Here is a 17,500-nt window from a genome sequence, read left to right as displayed (position 1 = left end):
AATTGTCAATTATATAATCAATTTTATTTTAATATGCAAATATATAGAAAATTGTATATAATTATAATTGATTGTGTATGTATTACTGTAAATATATTATATTTCATTTCACTAGCAATAGTCAGCCTTTTTATTAATGTAAAGCTCGCACGCGCGCGCGCGAAAGAGAGAGAGAGACAGAGACAGAGAGACAGAGACAGAGAGAGAGAGAGAGAGAGAGAGAGAGAGAGAGAGAGAGAGAGAGACAGAGAGATTATTTAAAAGCCATAAGAACTATTTCATTAACGTTTGAATACATATGATTAAATAAGCATTTATTTTCTTTATTTATTTTTACATTATTTCGTAATGTATATTTACTGAATTTTTGGAATAATTGTGAATTATTGAGTTATTATTTTTAATTAATCAATAATTCAATACATTCTCCATTAATTATTATTGTTTATAATATAATAATTAATTGGAATAAGAATAAGCATGCTAATTTAATGGAATAATAATTATTAAACGTTCTTAATTTTAATTTCCAATTATTAAAAGAGAATAAGTAAATAGTTAATTACAGGTTTTTTTTTTTATTTTTCTCGTAATGAATATATGTCATTGTAGTTTATATATTAAAATTTCTTCTTTTTTTTTTTGTAGTATTTATTTTCTATAATTTCCTATTAATACATTATTTTATGCTTTTTCAACGAAATTATTATTTAAATAACTATATTTCTTAGAAAAGAGAATGAAACAACTCATAATATTTCTTATTTATATAATTCTCTATTTATAAATTATATAAATTTTTAATTGAATGGAAAATGATTAATGAAACTATAATTTATTTTAAAACCTTTCTCTCTTTTTTAAATGTTTTTAATAAATTAGTCTTTCATTTATTATTATTATTATTATTATTATTATTATTATTATTATTATTATTATTATTATTATTATTATTATTATTATTATTATTATTGTCTAATATTGATAGTATTCGTACTTGAACCAATCGATGATTTCAAAAGGTTATTTCCGCATGTCGAAGTCATCGAGCTATGTTAACTACTATTAAAACTGCTGGTCGTCGTGTCCCCTTTAAAAATGTCATATTTCTAATATGACTCCTGAAAGGGAAGTCGAGCCTCATCCTTCATCGTTTCTCGTCCTGCGCAAATATTGAAAAAAATCATTGAACAAATGCAGCGGAAGGGGACCGGAGGTATTTGGCATTATTTTGCTTCCGTCCCGCCATCTATGGGCGCCACCGTGAAATTATGACAGTCGCGAATCTATTTTGTCTTGGGACGTGAAATTATTTAGTAGCAAATGATTTTTGAAGACGTTTAGTTTTTTAAGATTATAAATTTTTTATGAAAAAATTCTTTGAGTAAGTGCGGCTTGCGGTTAAGCCGTGTTGATATTTTTTTTTTATATGAACCTTTAGTAATACATTGCGATGAAATTAAATTCGTTGTTATTGTAAGGTTATAATATTACGTCAAGATAGGGGTTTTAAATTTGTAGTTTTGAAAAATATGTTGTACAAAGTAATGTGCCGTCTAAAAAAATGATATCCAGCATTCCTCAGTATGTTAATTAATAAGCTGTTGAAGAGATTGATACTTCCAAATTCTAAGAGATTGAATTATTTTGCAATAAAATTTAGTACACAATATCAATTAAATGAAGAATATGCGGTAAAAGAAGATAATTTATTAAAAACTGAAATTATTGTACAACAGGGACTTGGTATTTTCGAGTTGCCAATGATTATTAAGAAGACCAATGATTTTGCAAGATTTTTGGATAAAAAAAAAGATATTGACATTTCGTTAGATAATATGTATATAAAGCAAACAGACATTTCAAGCATTATTAAGTCGCATAAAGAGTCTAACGTAGAAATGACGGGGAAAAAGAAGTTCAATAATAAACTAGAGAGTATTCCAATTTTATTTACTGCTGAATTGGAGCTTATTCAAAATATGGAAATAGAAGATATTTTTAAAAAATTTGACACCATAGTAACAGAGAATAAGATGAACTCGCCTTTAGAATCTTTAATTTATAACGAGATAAATAGCAAAATTGCACTGCAATCATTAAAGAAGGTTTTTGATTTAGAAATGAAGCAGCAAAAGTTTAAACATTTTCCACAATTTTCAAACGATCGAACGGCAATTATAAGACAATTACTAAAGCATCTTATAAACAGTAAAGACAGCGAAATAATTATAGAAGCATTGAAAGTATTGTTAAAAGAGAAGTATATTCCATTAAATAAAATGTACAAGGATATACTTATTAATGAAGCGCTGGTTAGATCAATGAACGGAGAGTTCAGTATTCAGCAATTAATTGATATTATTCATTTTTTTACAAATTTTAAGCAATTTGAATGCGAGGAAGTAATAGATTATTTTTGGACTGGTTTTACAATCAGGCAGGACGATATTACGGCTGAATATTTGGCACCATTATTTAAGTCACTAGTACATATGAAAAGAAGTAGAAATTGGGTACAGACACTATTAGAGAAAAAATTGGCAAACAATTTTCATCACTTGCAAGTATATCAAATGATCGATATTCTAAATTTGCTTAACAATGATTTTCATTCGTCTGTCATTTTGAAATGTGCCAGCGAATGGACAAACTTATACTTTACATCAATTTCAAAGTCCGATGTACTAAAGTTTATAGAAAACCTCAGTGATATCAAATATATAAATTCTACGATTGAAAAATCAATTGAAAAAACTGTAATAAAGAGAAAAATAAAAAAATGTGATTATAAATTAATGTCAGTTATAATTTCTTATTGTTCGAATGTTCGTCTTAGAAACATGACTATTTGCAACAAAATTGAAAAGTATTTTCTCATGTATGGAAATAGCTTTCCACTATTTTTATTTATTGACATGATTAGTGCTTTTGGAAAATTGAATTATGGACCTCAAAATAAAGAAATGTTTTGGAAAATTTTTGAAAATAAATTGGATCAAAAATTTTTGCAATTCAACGAAGGTGAAATATTAGATATATTATTATCTTGCGCATACATAAATCAATATTTTCCCAAATACGTAAATCACATTTACTCGTCAGAATTTTTGAATAAATTACACTTGCAAAAAGATATGAAAACCGTGCAATATTTAAGAGATAAATTACATATATTGGATATAGCAATGACTTTGGAATGTTCAGCATACGATGGTCCTATTTTATATTGTTTTAAGCAAATTGATCCGGCAGCTGTTGATCTAAGAATTAATCAAATAATAAAAAAGGTTGATGCTTCTCTAGTAAATTTAGCAGGAGGTAATGCAAAAAATATAAGTAGACATGTTACGTTAGATAAATTCTCAAGAACAGGACTGTATACACTCGATGCTTTAATTCATAAGAAGGTGAAATCCAAATTGATTTTAGAGTTGGATTTAGTACAAGACAGAAATGAAAATACAGCGATACTTATAATATTACCAGAATATTATTGCTGGAATTCTACTAATTTAATAGGGGAGCAAGCAATGAAAGTAAGGCATCTGAGGACAATAGGTCTTAGAGTCATGCTTCTTGATTTTCAAACATTGTACGAATTATATAATCAACTCGATAAGTTAACCAAGTACTTGAACGCTTCATTTCTAACGGCCCACGAAGCACTTTGATATGGTATAAAATTTATATCAAGCGTTAATATTAGTTAAATGTGTTTGTAAGTCGACTGTAATGAAGAAACGGTATCTTAGAAATGTGTATAAAAAAATATTATTGAAATTACTTACAAACACAATTATCCTTGTTATCGAGAATCAATTAAATAATTCATATTGAAGGAGTAATTTTGTTTTACAGTCGTGTGATAAAGTCTCCAAAGGAATTGGAAGTTTTACGGTACGTCGTACGCGTAAGTTCTGAAGCTCATAAGGTTGTTATGAAATTAATGCGTCCAGGATTAACAGAGTTTCAAGCTGAATCAGCTTTTCAACATTACATTTACTCCGAAGGAGGATGCAGACATATTTCATACACTTGTATATGCAGTTCCGGAGGCAATAGTGCAATATTACATTATGGACATGCTGCTGCACCCAATAATAAATTGATTAAAAATGGTGATATGTGGTAAGTGTGGGTCATACGAAATAAACATTTTGATATATTTTAATCAAAATTTACCTAATAAAATCAGAGATACCACATATTTATTATAACTACGAGCATGAAAATACTTCTTAAAGCTACTACTTGTAATATCCTGTATATCTTAACTCTAACATCTTGCTAATAATAATTACCAATAATAATTATATTTGATTTAGTCTTTTTGATATGGGTGGAAATTATTGTGGATACGCAGCGGATATAACCTGCAGCTTTCCAGCCAATGGTAAATTCACCGTAGATCAAAAGTTCATTTACAATGCTGTGCTGGATGCGAGAAATGCCGTATTGAAAGCGGCTAAGCCTGGAGTTCTGTGGACAGACATGCATTTGCTGGCTAATCGAGTGATGTTAGAAGCTCTGAAGGAAGGTGGCCTGCTACAGGGAGACGTAAACGACATGATGAAAGCTGGTTTGAGCGCTGTCTTCCAACCTCACGGCTTAGGACATTTACTTGGTCTCGACGTGCACGACGTCGGTGGTTACTTACCCAATTATCCAGCACGTTCAACGGAACCTGGCCTGAATAAATTGAGAACCGCTCGCCCATTGCTTGCAGGCATGGTCCTTACTGTCGAGCCTGGATGCTACTTTATAGACAGGGTATATTTAATTAACGAGGCCTTAAAGCATGGCAATTGAGTATGGCATTAATGTATTATCTTCACGATCTAACCATAGATTGTTTTTAATTAATAATGTTATATGCGAATAATGATACAGATACTATTAAGTGATGAATTTTAATGTTGAACACGTTACACACACATATATATATATATATATATATATATATATATATATATATATATTGTACATTAATTATAAAATTCCTTTATAATTAAATTCATAAAATAAATATATAATAAACGGTAAATTTTGTCATTTGCGATAGATTTTTATTCAGTTAACGAAATACTTTTCGAACAATACTAGCTTCATAATACCAAAGAAGTGATTACTTTAGCAATGAATCGTTTATTTAATTCGTTTAAAAAGTTTTTGTGAAATTTTTTTACGAAAGCCAAACATTGCGATCACTTTAGTATTGCAATTTTTATAAACAATATTATGAATACGCCTTTTAAATCAGATCATTAAAACTTCCATCACTTTTAATAAACCAATTAGTAAAAAAGAATTCTTATTTTTTGTAATTACGCATTATTATTAATTTATTAATACAAAAAAAATAATGCTAATATTAAATGTGCCATGGTTGCCCCATTTATGATTACAATTAAAGAAACAATGAACAAAGCGAATGAAGCGCGTGTGTGCTTTTCCGACTTTACAGCTGCTACATAAAGCTAAAGAGGACAAAGAGCAATCAAAGTTCATTGTATGGGAGAAATTGTCGAATTTTCGTGGTTGGGGAGGTGTGCGTATTGAAGATGACGTGCTGATCACGGAAACAGGTACCGAGAACCTCACGGACGTGCCGCGCACGTAAGTTAAAATAAACATTTAATCTAATGCGTTCAGCATACTCAAGGATATACGTAACGACTCAAGTCGAATATCACTTGAATCTATTAGTTTATAGTTGAGTTAAAAATAGATAGTTATATCAATTTTATAAAATTCAACAATTCTTAAATGCAGAGATGCCCAGCCGTGAAATTTATTCTGCCAAATTCGTAAAAATGTAGTGAATCATAATCAACGTTTATTGCAGCAAGATATTCAATAAGTATGGTAGACTTACAATATTCAACTTACAATAATGGAAGTAAATAGCTAAATGAAATTTTTATTTTATAATACCAATTTCTTAATAGTGTACTTTGCAAGATTGATGATTCAAGCTTTTTTGTTTTTTTTTTGTTTTTTTTTGTTTTTTTTTGTTTTTTTTTGTTTTCAAACGAAAAAAAAACTAATTTATACGTGCCATCGTGGAAAATTAAATCGATAATTTATGTTATTTGAGAGTATTTATTTTAAAATAAGAAATGTGTCTATATATACATATTTTTGTTTTTTTTTTGTTTTTTTTTTTTTTTAGAAATTTGTAAAGAGAAACACCATCGTCTATTATCTATGGAAAACGCGTTAACTTATTGTTTTTAATTTTTGATGCGAAGACCTAATAATTTTGCCGTGACTCCTTATCTATATATAAACAATCTCTTTTTAAGCGTACGCGTTACATTATTTTTTATTTTTTATTTTTTATTAAAAAAAAAAAAAAAAAAAAAGAAAGAAGAAAAATTTAAATAAAATTTATAAAACAGAAATATAGAAAAGTAAACAAATGTCGTTAAATATAAATAAATACACACGAATGAAAGTTGTAATAGTAGGCTATGTTACATCATTATTATGAAAATACATTTTTTTTTTATTATCCATCGATTATTATTCCCTGTAAAAATGTATACATCAAATCTACGAAATTTTGCAAAAAAATGATTTTTAAGCGATCGTTTAGTTATTTATTACAGATATTTTTAAATATCTTCACTTTTCTAATATTAAAGATAAGATGATATTATATTGAAAATATTTTCATTAAAAAAAAAAAAAAAAAAAAAAAAAAAAAAAAAAAAAAAAAAAAAAAAAAATGCTAATTTAGAAAAATGAAACATAACATTAATTAGGTATTTCATTTATAACATATAAATAACTAATTTGAAAAATTGTATGAAAATTTAATTCAACTTTTAAAAAAGGTAATTGAATTCTCTTTCTGATCTTATAAACATACAAATAATTTAATTCAATTAGACATAGGAAGAAAAAATGGTTCATGCAATTCCTATCGCTTTTCGTATTATTAATTACTACTTGCTTTAATGAAATATTCAGAATATCAATTATTTGAATAATTTGATAGCGTTGAATTGTATTGCAATTTAATATTTTAGATATGCTTATGGAGGAAATTGTATACTAGTCATTTTTGAACGGGAACATGGTTTTGAAGCAAATGAAAATATAATTATTATTTTAATAATAACAAAAAAAAAATTGTGTTACCGTAAAACTTAGACTAAAAGTAATGTCAAGAACCTCTATGAAATTACTTTCGTTAGATTTGCTATTTTAATTTAGATAACATTCTTCTGTCATAATTTGAAATAATCTAAATATATGCGTTGGAAGAAATTTCAACATTTTTTAATTAAAATTTGTAGATTCCACACCTCAACACATACGATAAAAGATATGACTTTGTATTATTTTATTTATAATATTATGTTATAAATATACAAAATATTATGTTTATTCTGTATTTATATAATGGGATCACTAACATGCATTGCTATTTCTATTTTTTAATATTATTTAATATTATTTATAGTTAATAGGACAAAATTAATTACATTGATGAACTTAATTGAAATTAATTAAACGTTAGACTGTAATATTAAATTTACATTATTTAATAAGTAAAGCTTACGACGAGGAATTAATTCCGTAATTAGCATGTTGAAAAATTTCTAATAACATTATTGGTAAGAAAAATAATATTTTGCTAGATAATTAGAGAATCATTTCATTTTTAATAGAGAAAAATAAATAATAAAAATCTAATAATTTCATTATTGTTTAATAGACATTATAATTCTATAATATAGTTAAAGTAAATGTGTTATAAAAAAAAATATAGAAAATGTAAGACAGCTTAGAAAATTTCTAAACCTACGATCATTCATTTTTAAGTTTAATCTGTATAAATGTTGGATCAGAAGGAAAAAAGAGTATTTAGTACTATATTTTTTAAATAAATTTTTTAATTAGATCTTCTTATTTCCAAGTATTTAATGCTTGTTAATTTAAAATATAATTAAAATCAAATTATCACTGCAGTAAAAAAAAAAAAAACAAAAAAAAATTCTCATATTCAAAGAGTATAATTATTCTTTTTTTTATTTTTTTATTTTTTTATTTTTTAACTAGAATTTCCATATACCAAATGGAAATTTTTAATTGAATCGAGAGTAATATATTTGTTATTTAAAAAGAGTAATCGGTAATATAAAATGAGTTATTTAAACTAAATTTAAATATTATTTTATTTTTTTTTATTTTTATTATATTTAATGTAGTTAATTAACTTTTATAATAAAGCTCACATATTTTTAAACAAATTTATATGAATATTAACTCATTCGCGAAGAAAACATTATTTAAACTAAAGTAAGATAAACAAAGTATAATATTTGAAATTTATCACTTTTGGCTATTTTGTAAAAAGTTTTTATGTTACAAACATGATAATTTGTATTTTGATTTAAATTTTTTCTATGTACGATTGTATAAATAGATTAATGCGCGCAGTCATAACATACGTGCATGCGCGCACGCAGACACGCGAGTGCCGAAGCTCGTTCGGTTTCTATATTTTAAAATGAAATGTTGAAAAATTCTGGCACTATATGTGATTATTATATTATAAATGAAAATTAACTTAATAATACGATTGAAATAACATTGTAATTTTCATAATCGGAGGTTTTATTCTGTATTATTATTCGTTGAGAAATTAAAAATAAAAAAGAATCGGCTTTTGGTATATTTGTTGAATTCACAATATCAGATTTCAATTTTAAAGCATATTTAGTCAAGGCATTAAACCGAACAGTATATGACATACATCAAATGTAAATATAACAAAATACTTATTTACATAGATGTGACGTCATAAATAACTGAACCAATAGATATAGATTTGCTTAATTTTATACAAGTAAGAGCAATTTTATTTAACTTCCTTAACTGTCTAACGTATTATATTAACTTACCAAATGTAATTTTTACTTCTTGCAATAAAAGTAATGATTTCAAGCTGTTTAAATGTAATATTATGAGTAAGAATTTTAAAGATTTATAAAGATACTTTTATAAAGATTTTCAACGTTTTTGTAAGTGAATTGAAAATACGATTAAATTAATTTAATTAATTAAATAAACAAGTTTATGAGAAAATATATGTAAATTTAGAAAAATTTTAAAATATAAAGAATATATCGGCATAACCGAACTAATAACTATAAATATACTAATTTCACTAATTTTCTACTAAAGTATGAATCTGCAATTATCAAATTTATTTGTTAAAATTGAGTATAATGCTTTCAAGAAATACAAACAGAATCAATTTAATTAACAGTCACATTAAATTACCAATTGAAAATCCAATACTAATTAATATAAAAAGTAGAGCCCTTTGTAATTGTAATATATACATTGTATAAGATGTATGTTTGTAAGTGAAAGAGAAAAGGCATTTATTACTCCTGTATTTACTTCATTACAATTAGTTTTAAACTGGGACCCGAGAAATTGATGTTAATGTATTAATATATGACGAATATACACGGGCAAACATTTTTTACATTAAAGTAAAAGCAATAGATTAATTGTATTTTTAGCCACAAGAAGAAAGTAAAGGTAATCATCGTATGTAAAAGTGTGAAATAGAGTATAATGCGTATTTTATATTTAATTTGAAAAAATGTTGGTAAAATTAAGAATGAATAATAATATTATTTAGAGCATTGTGTCATATGCGAATATTGGGCATTCGATAAGTTAATACAATCTTAGATGATAAAAAATTTTAAAAAATTGTATTTTAAATTTTTGTTTCATTTATATTTAATTTTATTTATATTTAATTTATCATAAATTTTCACGTTTGAAAAATATTTTTAAATTACTGAAGATACAAGTGATATATTTTTTAAACTAGAAACGGAAATGTAAAAGAATAATATTACAGTGAGTTACTAGAGGTTGATTTATTATTATGCACAGTGATGCATAATATTTATTGATATTAATTAATTGTCTTACTAGGAAATAATGGCTCGTGTGAATCAATATTGAACAAATGCGCTATTATAATTAAAATCAAATTTGATTATCAGCTTAACGATTAACAATTTACAAATCCATGCGTATTGTGCGCGTGTGTTAATTATCGATATTTTTATAATTGATAGTGTGAGAATAAAATAATATCTTTAAGCGAAAATGGTCGTTTTCAATTTAATAACTAATGTATTGTTTATTATTTCATTACAGTGTCGAGGAGATTGAAGAGTTTATGAAGCATAGCCAAGATTAAAGATGTAAGAAAATTTGGAATGCGCAGAACTAATCGAATATTTGAAGACATATGTGATCCTACAGGTTTAAGGCAAAATATATTTTGATATAATGAACAATTCATAATATGTTACTTTTTAATGTCAAAAATTATGAGAATTGATCATATTGTAATGATTAACAAAAAAAATGAAAACTTTATAACTATATATTACATTTATTTTTTATGAAAAAATTATTAAATCATTGTTTAGCAGACATGTTATTTAATTGCAAAATATAATTCCTTTTACTCACTTTAACATATTTCAGCATCCACTTTTCGAAAGCTTTGATTAGTAATACATTTGATTCATATTTTAGGATAGAAATTTGATAACAGGAGTCGGTAATTATTGGTTTTACCGATCGATAATTTTGGATTTTATCACTCTGTACTTTTCAGCGGTTATTTCATCATTTTTAGTTTGACTTTCACTACAATATTTTTATGTTGATTTTTATATTTTTTGATTGATAAATACCTATCTAATGAATATTTTATTTATTTAAAAAATTGTGAACAAGATGAGAGCACAATTCTTATAGGCACGAATATCGACTAACTTTGAAAATCAAAATTTTCATTGAAATATAAGCATTTTAATAAAAAATATAAACATATCTTTGATTTTTTATCACATTAATAATTAGTTGAGTATTATTTGCTTTTAATTAGAAGTTCAATTTTTTCTTATTACATTTTCTTTAATAATACATATTTATAAATAATATTATTTTACTTTATAAAGGTATATCGATCATAAGAATTTTCATAAATAACATGGATTTTGTATAATGAAGAACTGTATTCAGTAGTCCACAATTCTTCATTATATACATTATATTATATATTCCTACACCAATTTCAGTCTTATTATTTTTACGTTTAAATAATAATGTTAAAACAGTGAACCCCACATAGCGAAAATTATTAATTAATATTTATCTTCTTTCTTAACTAATCTCCTCCGTATTAAATGTTTAAATAATGAAAATTATATATAACCAATAAATTATAAAAATATTAAATGATAAATAATTAAAATACGTATGCATCAGAATATGTATACATACGAATTTCCTGAAGATTACTTAAATGGTATTAAAGTGAATTATCTCATTTGTAGTCTGTTATACATATATTTGTTTAAATAAGATGAAAACATATTTCTACCTTGCGTATTCCAATGAGAAATATTTCATATGACACACACACACACACACGCACGCACGCACACTCACCCACGAACGCACGCACGCACGCACGCACGCACGCACGCACGCACATATATATCTCCTGTTTTTCAGAGAAATAAAAAATTTCGTTTGTTACGCAAAGCGAAAATTTAATTATATTTTGTATGCTCAGGGAGCGTTAGAATTTTTGAACAATTAATCGATAAAAATCAAATTATGTTAATCGTTGAATGAATCTTTTTACATTAACTTTTTGCTATTGAATAATTTTGAATTTTAATAATTATTTCTCGAATAATTTTATAATATAATGTATCGACTGATGTATGTATGTTAAAATCTAAAGAACTTTTCAAGAATTACAAACATACGTTTTATATTACACATGGATTGATTTTTGTGTATTACGACATTTTAAGTAGGGATAAAAAACATTTAATTATATATATTTTGATTATATATATTATTTATATATTATATATTTTATACATTTGACTATTGAAATTTTTATTGTCTACATTATCAAATATCTCTAAATAGTGTCGAATTAGATTGGAAGATATAATAATATGATTTGAAAAGTATTTTTTTGGTATATATTTAGGCCAGGGACAAATATATATATATATATATATATATATATATTTTTTTTATTTACATTAAAATGATATATTATAGTTAAAAATACTGAGAAACTGTAAATAAAATTATCTTATAAAAGTGTGCAATATTAATTGTAATGTGTTTTTCATCAACTATAGTATAAGATGTAAAAGATTGTGTATTTGTAAATAAACTTACAAAGATATGTTTTAAAGATATTAATTGAAAAAATAGTTATTTAAATATTACATTAATAATTTGCTCTTTATTATCTGATAATTTTTATCGATACTTTTTTTCATTTTTCTTTTTTCTTTTGAATTACTACGGAAATGACGAGTCATATCTCTCTTATTATTGAATGTAAATAAAAGTTTAAAAGCACTGATGCTTGAAAATAAAATTGTATAGATACATAACCTCAAATATTTCCAGAACTTATCAAACGATATGGGCTAAGCTTGGATGAGAAATAGGAAGACTTGTTTCGACAAAATTTTTGGATAAAATTTAATTTTCGCTATGCTCTCACATTATCAGCAGCTATGATTTTTCAGATAGTAACATCGCAAAATCGAAATATCATAATGAAAAGTAAATACTTATTACTTTTTTACTTCCATCTACTACCTGTAATTAGAAACTATGGCATACGATATGTTAACATTTATATTATCAAGTTAAAATGACATTTTCCTGTAAAATCGAACGATGACATTTAACCTAAAAAAATTTCCCGGAAAAATAATGATAAATTGAAATTGTTTTATTAGTCGATGATTAAGAATTAGTTAAGAAGCGATGTTTACGATATCGAGAAGTCTCTGCGTACTGCATCATCTAACCTTCAGAATTATGTTCAAATGAATTCCATAGATATTTTAAAACTACATTATGTAAATAAATATACAATCTTTCATAATGTTCTGCTCGATCTTATTGGAGCTCACAATGCATTTATCATTTGATCCAACCGAGCCGTCAAGCTTGATTTACCAAGCCTCTCTCTCTCTCTCTCTCTCTCTCTCTCTCTCTCTCTCTCATAGTCCCAGTAAGCTCCGATTTTCTCAGCAGCACTGCTTTTAAGCCCAACAACGAACCTATTAATCCACTTGGAACAGCTAACTAACGTCGAGGAAATATTAGCCGCAAGCGCCACTCATCAGCTCTTGCGCTCTAAAAGGAAAATACAAATACGAGGCACAATGGTAATGGGCGAGAATGCTCGAAGAGCGTTAAAATGGAAAATTGAAGGAGCGACAGGAGGAGGGCGAGTGGCCACAGTTCGCTCCTTACGCAACGTACATAAAAGCCCATTGTTGGTAAAGAATCAGGCGCGCAGGCTCGTCCTCGTCCTACCCCCGAGCAAACCTAAATATAGGTCAATATCACTAGATTTTTCAAACTTCGTACACAAGTAAGTCAAAAAGCTCGCTTTTTCTCCCCCTCTTATTCCCGCCTCGCCCATTCCCTTCCCCGTCCCATTCCCTTCATCGTCGTCATCCCCGTTCTTCCTCCGCTGGTCTTACACTGCCGCCACCGTCACCACCACATCCATCCCCTCGCACACCCGCCTACGTGCCGTGCGGGCTGGTGCGAGAGCCTCGTCGGGAGGTGCGCGCGCGATCTCGAATTCGACTGTATCGACTCTGGGGGCGCCGGTGTGCGGACGCCGTCGTTGCTCGGCACTCGGCGACTCGTTCCTCCTCGCGCCTTTATTATCGTGCGCCAAGCGAGTGGCCGCAGTTGCGCGCTCGCCGCCGACGGCACAGCTTCTTACGTCAGACGAGGACGCGACCGCGACGCGAGACCCGCGCCACCACTGGCCCCGGCCCCGTCGTCGTCGCCGGGGAGGGAAGGACGCGAAGCTCGACAACGGGTACTGGGAGTGCGGTGGCCCCGCTGGCTTACGACGCGCTCGACTTTGGCAAGGCTGAGGACTAAGCGGCCAAGGACCCCTTATCCCGCGACCAAGACATTTCGTCAAAATTTTGGACTGAATGATCGGGTTGATTCGCAAGGGGATTCTCTCGAGTTATAATGTCCTGGCGAGGTGTTGGAAGCTCGACCGACTCGAGGGACGATTTTTGTTTCGCGAGCTCGAGGATGCCCAAGTCTCGTTTAAAGTTTCACAGTCGTCATTTTCAACAGCAGCAGCAGCAACAACCACAGCAGCAGCAGCAGCAGCAGCAACAGCAGCAGCAGCAGCAGCAGCGGCTGAAACAACAACAACGGCAGCAACGACAGCAACAGCAAAGACAGCGGATGCCCTTTGTCTCATTGGCTAAAGCGTTGACTCTTGGAAATCATTCGAATTGACAGGAGGCAATTTGTCCGCGTCACTGGGGGATTTAAAGTACCGACGCTCCTTCAAGAGGCTTTCGAACTTTCGGGAGTCACAGCGCGCCAAAATAAAAAAAAAAATAAATAAATAAATCGACAGCAACAGCAAAGACAGCGGATGCCCTTTGTCTCATTGGCTAAAGCGTTGACTCTTGGAAATCATTCGAATTGACAGGAGGCAATTTGTCCGCGTCACTGGGGGATTTAAAGTACCGACGCTCCTTCAAGAGGCTTTCGAACTTTCGGGAGTCACAGCGCGCCAAAATAAAAAAAAAAAAAAATAAAAAAAATAAAAAAAAAAAAAAATAAGTTGACAGCTGATTGAATTAAGCAACGCCGGATTATTATCACACGGGAGTTTTCTTAAAGCTTTCAAAGCTACGGATAGTGAGCGACACGCGTGAGAGAACGATAAAAACAGCGACGACGACGACGACTACGACAACGACGACGAGGACGACGACGAGGACGAGGAAGGGAACGGCAGTGGCGGCGGTGGCGGTGCGGCAGCGGCAGCGGCGGCAGCAGTGGCGGCGGTGGCAGCGGCGGTATCGGTGGTCGACTGTTGGCGGCGGCAAGGAGGCGAAGAAGGAGAGACATCGTCGCATCGATCCCCAAGCCCGGGAGTGCGAGAGAGACAGAGCCGAGGGAACGAGTTCACGCGCACACCCGTTTACAGGGATACTCGAGGCTCCCGAGCACTGACCAATTTCCAGGTTTCCCGTTAATGCGGGCGAACATGCCATAAACTGTAATGCCTCTCTGTCTGACCCGTGTACGCCCGAGGTTCTACTACAGCGGCAACTGCTGCTCCATAAATTTTTGTGTCGCCAACCTGGCTACTCCTGCTCCTATCGCATAGGCGAGTAAACAGCTTGGAGGGAGCGCGTCGCAGGCGCCAGCAGTGACTTATTTGTTGATACTGTGTATCGCATCGGCGCAGGAGGCTCCCAAGTACTTCGCGGAAGTACCGAAGAGGGATTAATACACAAGCCTACATTAGGGAAATAGATTACGCAGATAGATAGATTGATAGATAGGTGGATAGATAAATATAGATTGATAGATTGATAGTTGGATATGTTGAAGCGCTTACAAATATAGTAGTTACGCAGGCAAACGAGCACGCACGCGTACATACTCGCGTATGATTGTTGTATAAAAGATCGGAGGCTCATAATTGCCAAACCCGTAGCGTCTTGTAATTGGCCGTCAACGTTCGAGTTGGAATTAAATTCCAAGTACGCAGGATAATGATCGATCGTGAAGGGACTCTTGACGAATAATAGAGACACACACGGGTAGCGAAAATAAACACGTGTATACGCGGGCGCGCGCACACGCATACATCGTGAGAGAGAGAGAGAGAGAGAGAGAGAGAGAGAGAGAGGGTGGACTAAGAGCAAGGATCCGGGTACCGATTAAACGATTCGGAAATTGTGAATTTTCGTTGACGTTCATGAAGTTGTATGAGAGAATTTCCGGCAGCTCCTCGTAGCTCCTCGTAGCTCCTCGTAAATAATTGCCGCGCCAGGAGTTGCCGACAAAGCCGGAGAGATGTACTGCTTCCAGAATCCATTTTCGCGAGCTTCTCGCAGCGTCGTGACGAATCCTCTGAACTCAAAGTGCTCGGACACTAAACGACGCAGCTCCGAGGCGACCAGCGAAGGCTCTGGCTCATCCTCCATTCAGTATATCGATCAATTATCCGAGGCTAGTAGTACCGACACTCTGCCCGGTATCCGGAGCGACTACCTCGATAGCGATCTCTTATCCCCGGGACCGGACTGTCTTGCCTCTCCGACAATCGTTTTCACCAGCGATGACAACAACAAAACAACCCTTTCGTCCGCGAGTTCGCTCATCGACGAGGCCAATCCCACGGTCGACGAGAACGGATTCGCGACTCTTCTACAGCAGCAACAGCAGCAGCAGCAGCAGCAGCAGCAGCAGCAGCAGCAGCAGCACACCAATGACTCGAATACCACCAAGTCCGGAGGTCGATGGCGTCGCAAACTGCTCCTAAGATTGCGCTCCACCGATTCCTCAAACTCGAGCAACGGCGAGGCCGGAAGTTCTTCCGCCTCGCCCTCACCAGCCAGTGACTCCTCCTGCTCCAAGAACCTCCATAACCAGCACAACAGCAATAGCAACAGTACCGGTAGCAACAACAACAATAACAACAATAACAACAACCATCACTACCACCATCACCATCATCATCACCATCATCATCATCATCGTCAGGAGCGCAAGCTAATGGCCCTGTCGCCAAAGCACGCGCAACGTCACTACTCCACGGGCTCGACGAGCATGCTCCTTCGTGGCATCGAGAACGGATTCAGCGACGAGGACGACGACGACGTGGACGTTGACGAGGAGGAGGACACGTGCAATCTCGAGGAGACTGAGCCCGAGGACGCCTCCTCCTTACCATCGAGTCCTGCCGCACCGGCCACAGTTGGCTTAGCCACTGGCAGTCCCGTGCCCTATTACGGCTTTCTTTCCGTTAATGGTGGCGCCATGCGCCAGGAGAGCACGAGCACCAGCTCGCCCCAACTGTCAACGGAGATTCATGGCAGCGGTGATCGCACGCCCACGGGATTGCTCGAGGAGACCTCGTCCCTGAAGGAGGAGAAGCGCGCCGGTAGCAACGAGACGGTCGCTATGAAGTCCCACTTGAAGCCCGAGGGTGGCTTGGATACGTCCAGCTGCCTTCCCGTGGCGAGGTCCTGTCCGAACCTCGAGAGACAAAGCGCCGGCTGCTCGAGTGCCAGCGGCTCCTCGAGCCCGAGTCCCAGTCCCGGGCCCGCGGGTCCCAGATTCAAGCCCATCGAGGAGGGCGACATCCAAGTCTGCTACCTCAATCACACGCGCACCTTGGTCAGCAAAATATTGTCCAGCAGGTTCTTGAGACGATGGGAGACGCATCATCTTTATCTCAACGACGCCTGTCTCTCATCAAAAACGGTAAGTCTTTTCGTGACGTGGACGACGTCAATTGGCAAAACAATTTATTCCCGACCCTTCCCATTCTCCTATCGCCTGCCATTAACCAACAACACCGCACGCAACATCCGTAACTACC

General features: G+C 32.5%; 2 protein-coding genes across 2 annotated transcripts in view; both read left to right on the top strand.

Moving 5' to 3' along the window:
* Dip-C (dipeptidase C) overlaps positions 1-10,344 on the top strand; it is a 34,681-nt gene extending 24,337 nt beyond the window's left edge. Inside the window, exons 6-9 of the mRNA XM_011500328.1 lie at positions 3,862-4,131; positions 4,329-4,773; positions 5,468-5,619; positions 10,204-10,344. Coding sequence (XP_011498630.1) covers positions 3,862-4,131; positions 4,329-4,773; positions 5,468-5,619; positions 10,204-10,246 — 910 coding nt within the window. The 3' untranslated portion in view covers positions 10,247-10,344. The remainder of the gene's footprint in view (positions 1-3,861; positions 4,132-4,328; positions 4,774-5,467; positions 5,620-10,203) is intronic.
* A 5,570-nt stretch (positions 10,345-15,914) lies between these two features.
* LOC105363019 (C-Maf-inducing protein) overlaps positions 15,915-17,500 on the top strand; it is a 72,807-nt gene continuing 71,221 nt past the window's right edge. The window contains exon 1 of the mRNA XM_011500589.1: positions 15,915-17,382. Coding sequence (XP_011498891.1) covers positions 15,970-17,382 — 1,413 coding nt within the window. The 5' untranslated portion in view covers positions 15,915-15,969. The remainder of the gene's footprint in view (positions 17,383-17,500) is intronic.

The sequence above is a fragment of the Ceratosolen solmsi genome, unplaced genomic scaffold, assembly GCF_000503995.2.
Source record: "Ceratosolen solmsi marchali unplaced genomic scaffold, CerSol_1.0 scaffold56, whole genome shotgun sequence".
In the NCBI taxonomy this organism is placed as follows: domain Eukaryota; kingdom Metazoa; phylum Arthropoda; class Insecta; order Hymenoptera; family Agaonidae; genus Ceratosolen; species Ceratosolen solmsi.
This window is presented reverse-complemented; position numbering and strand designations above follow the sequence as displayed.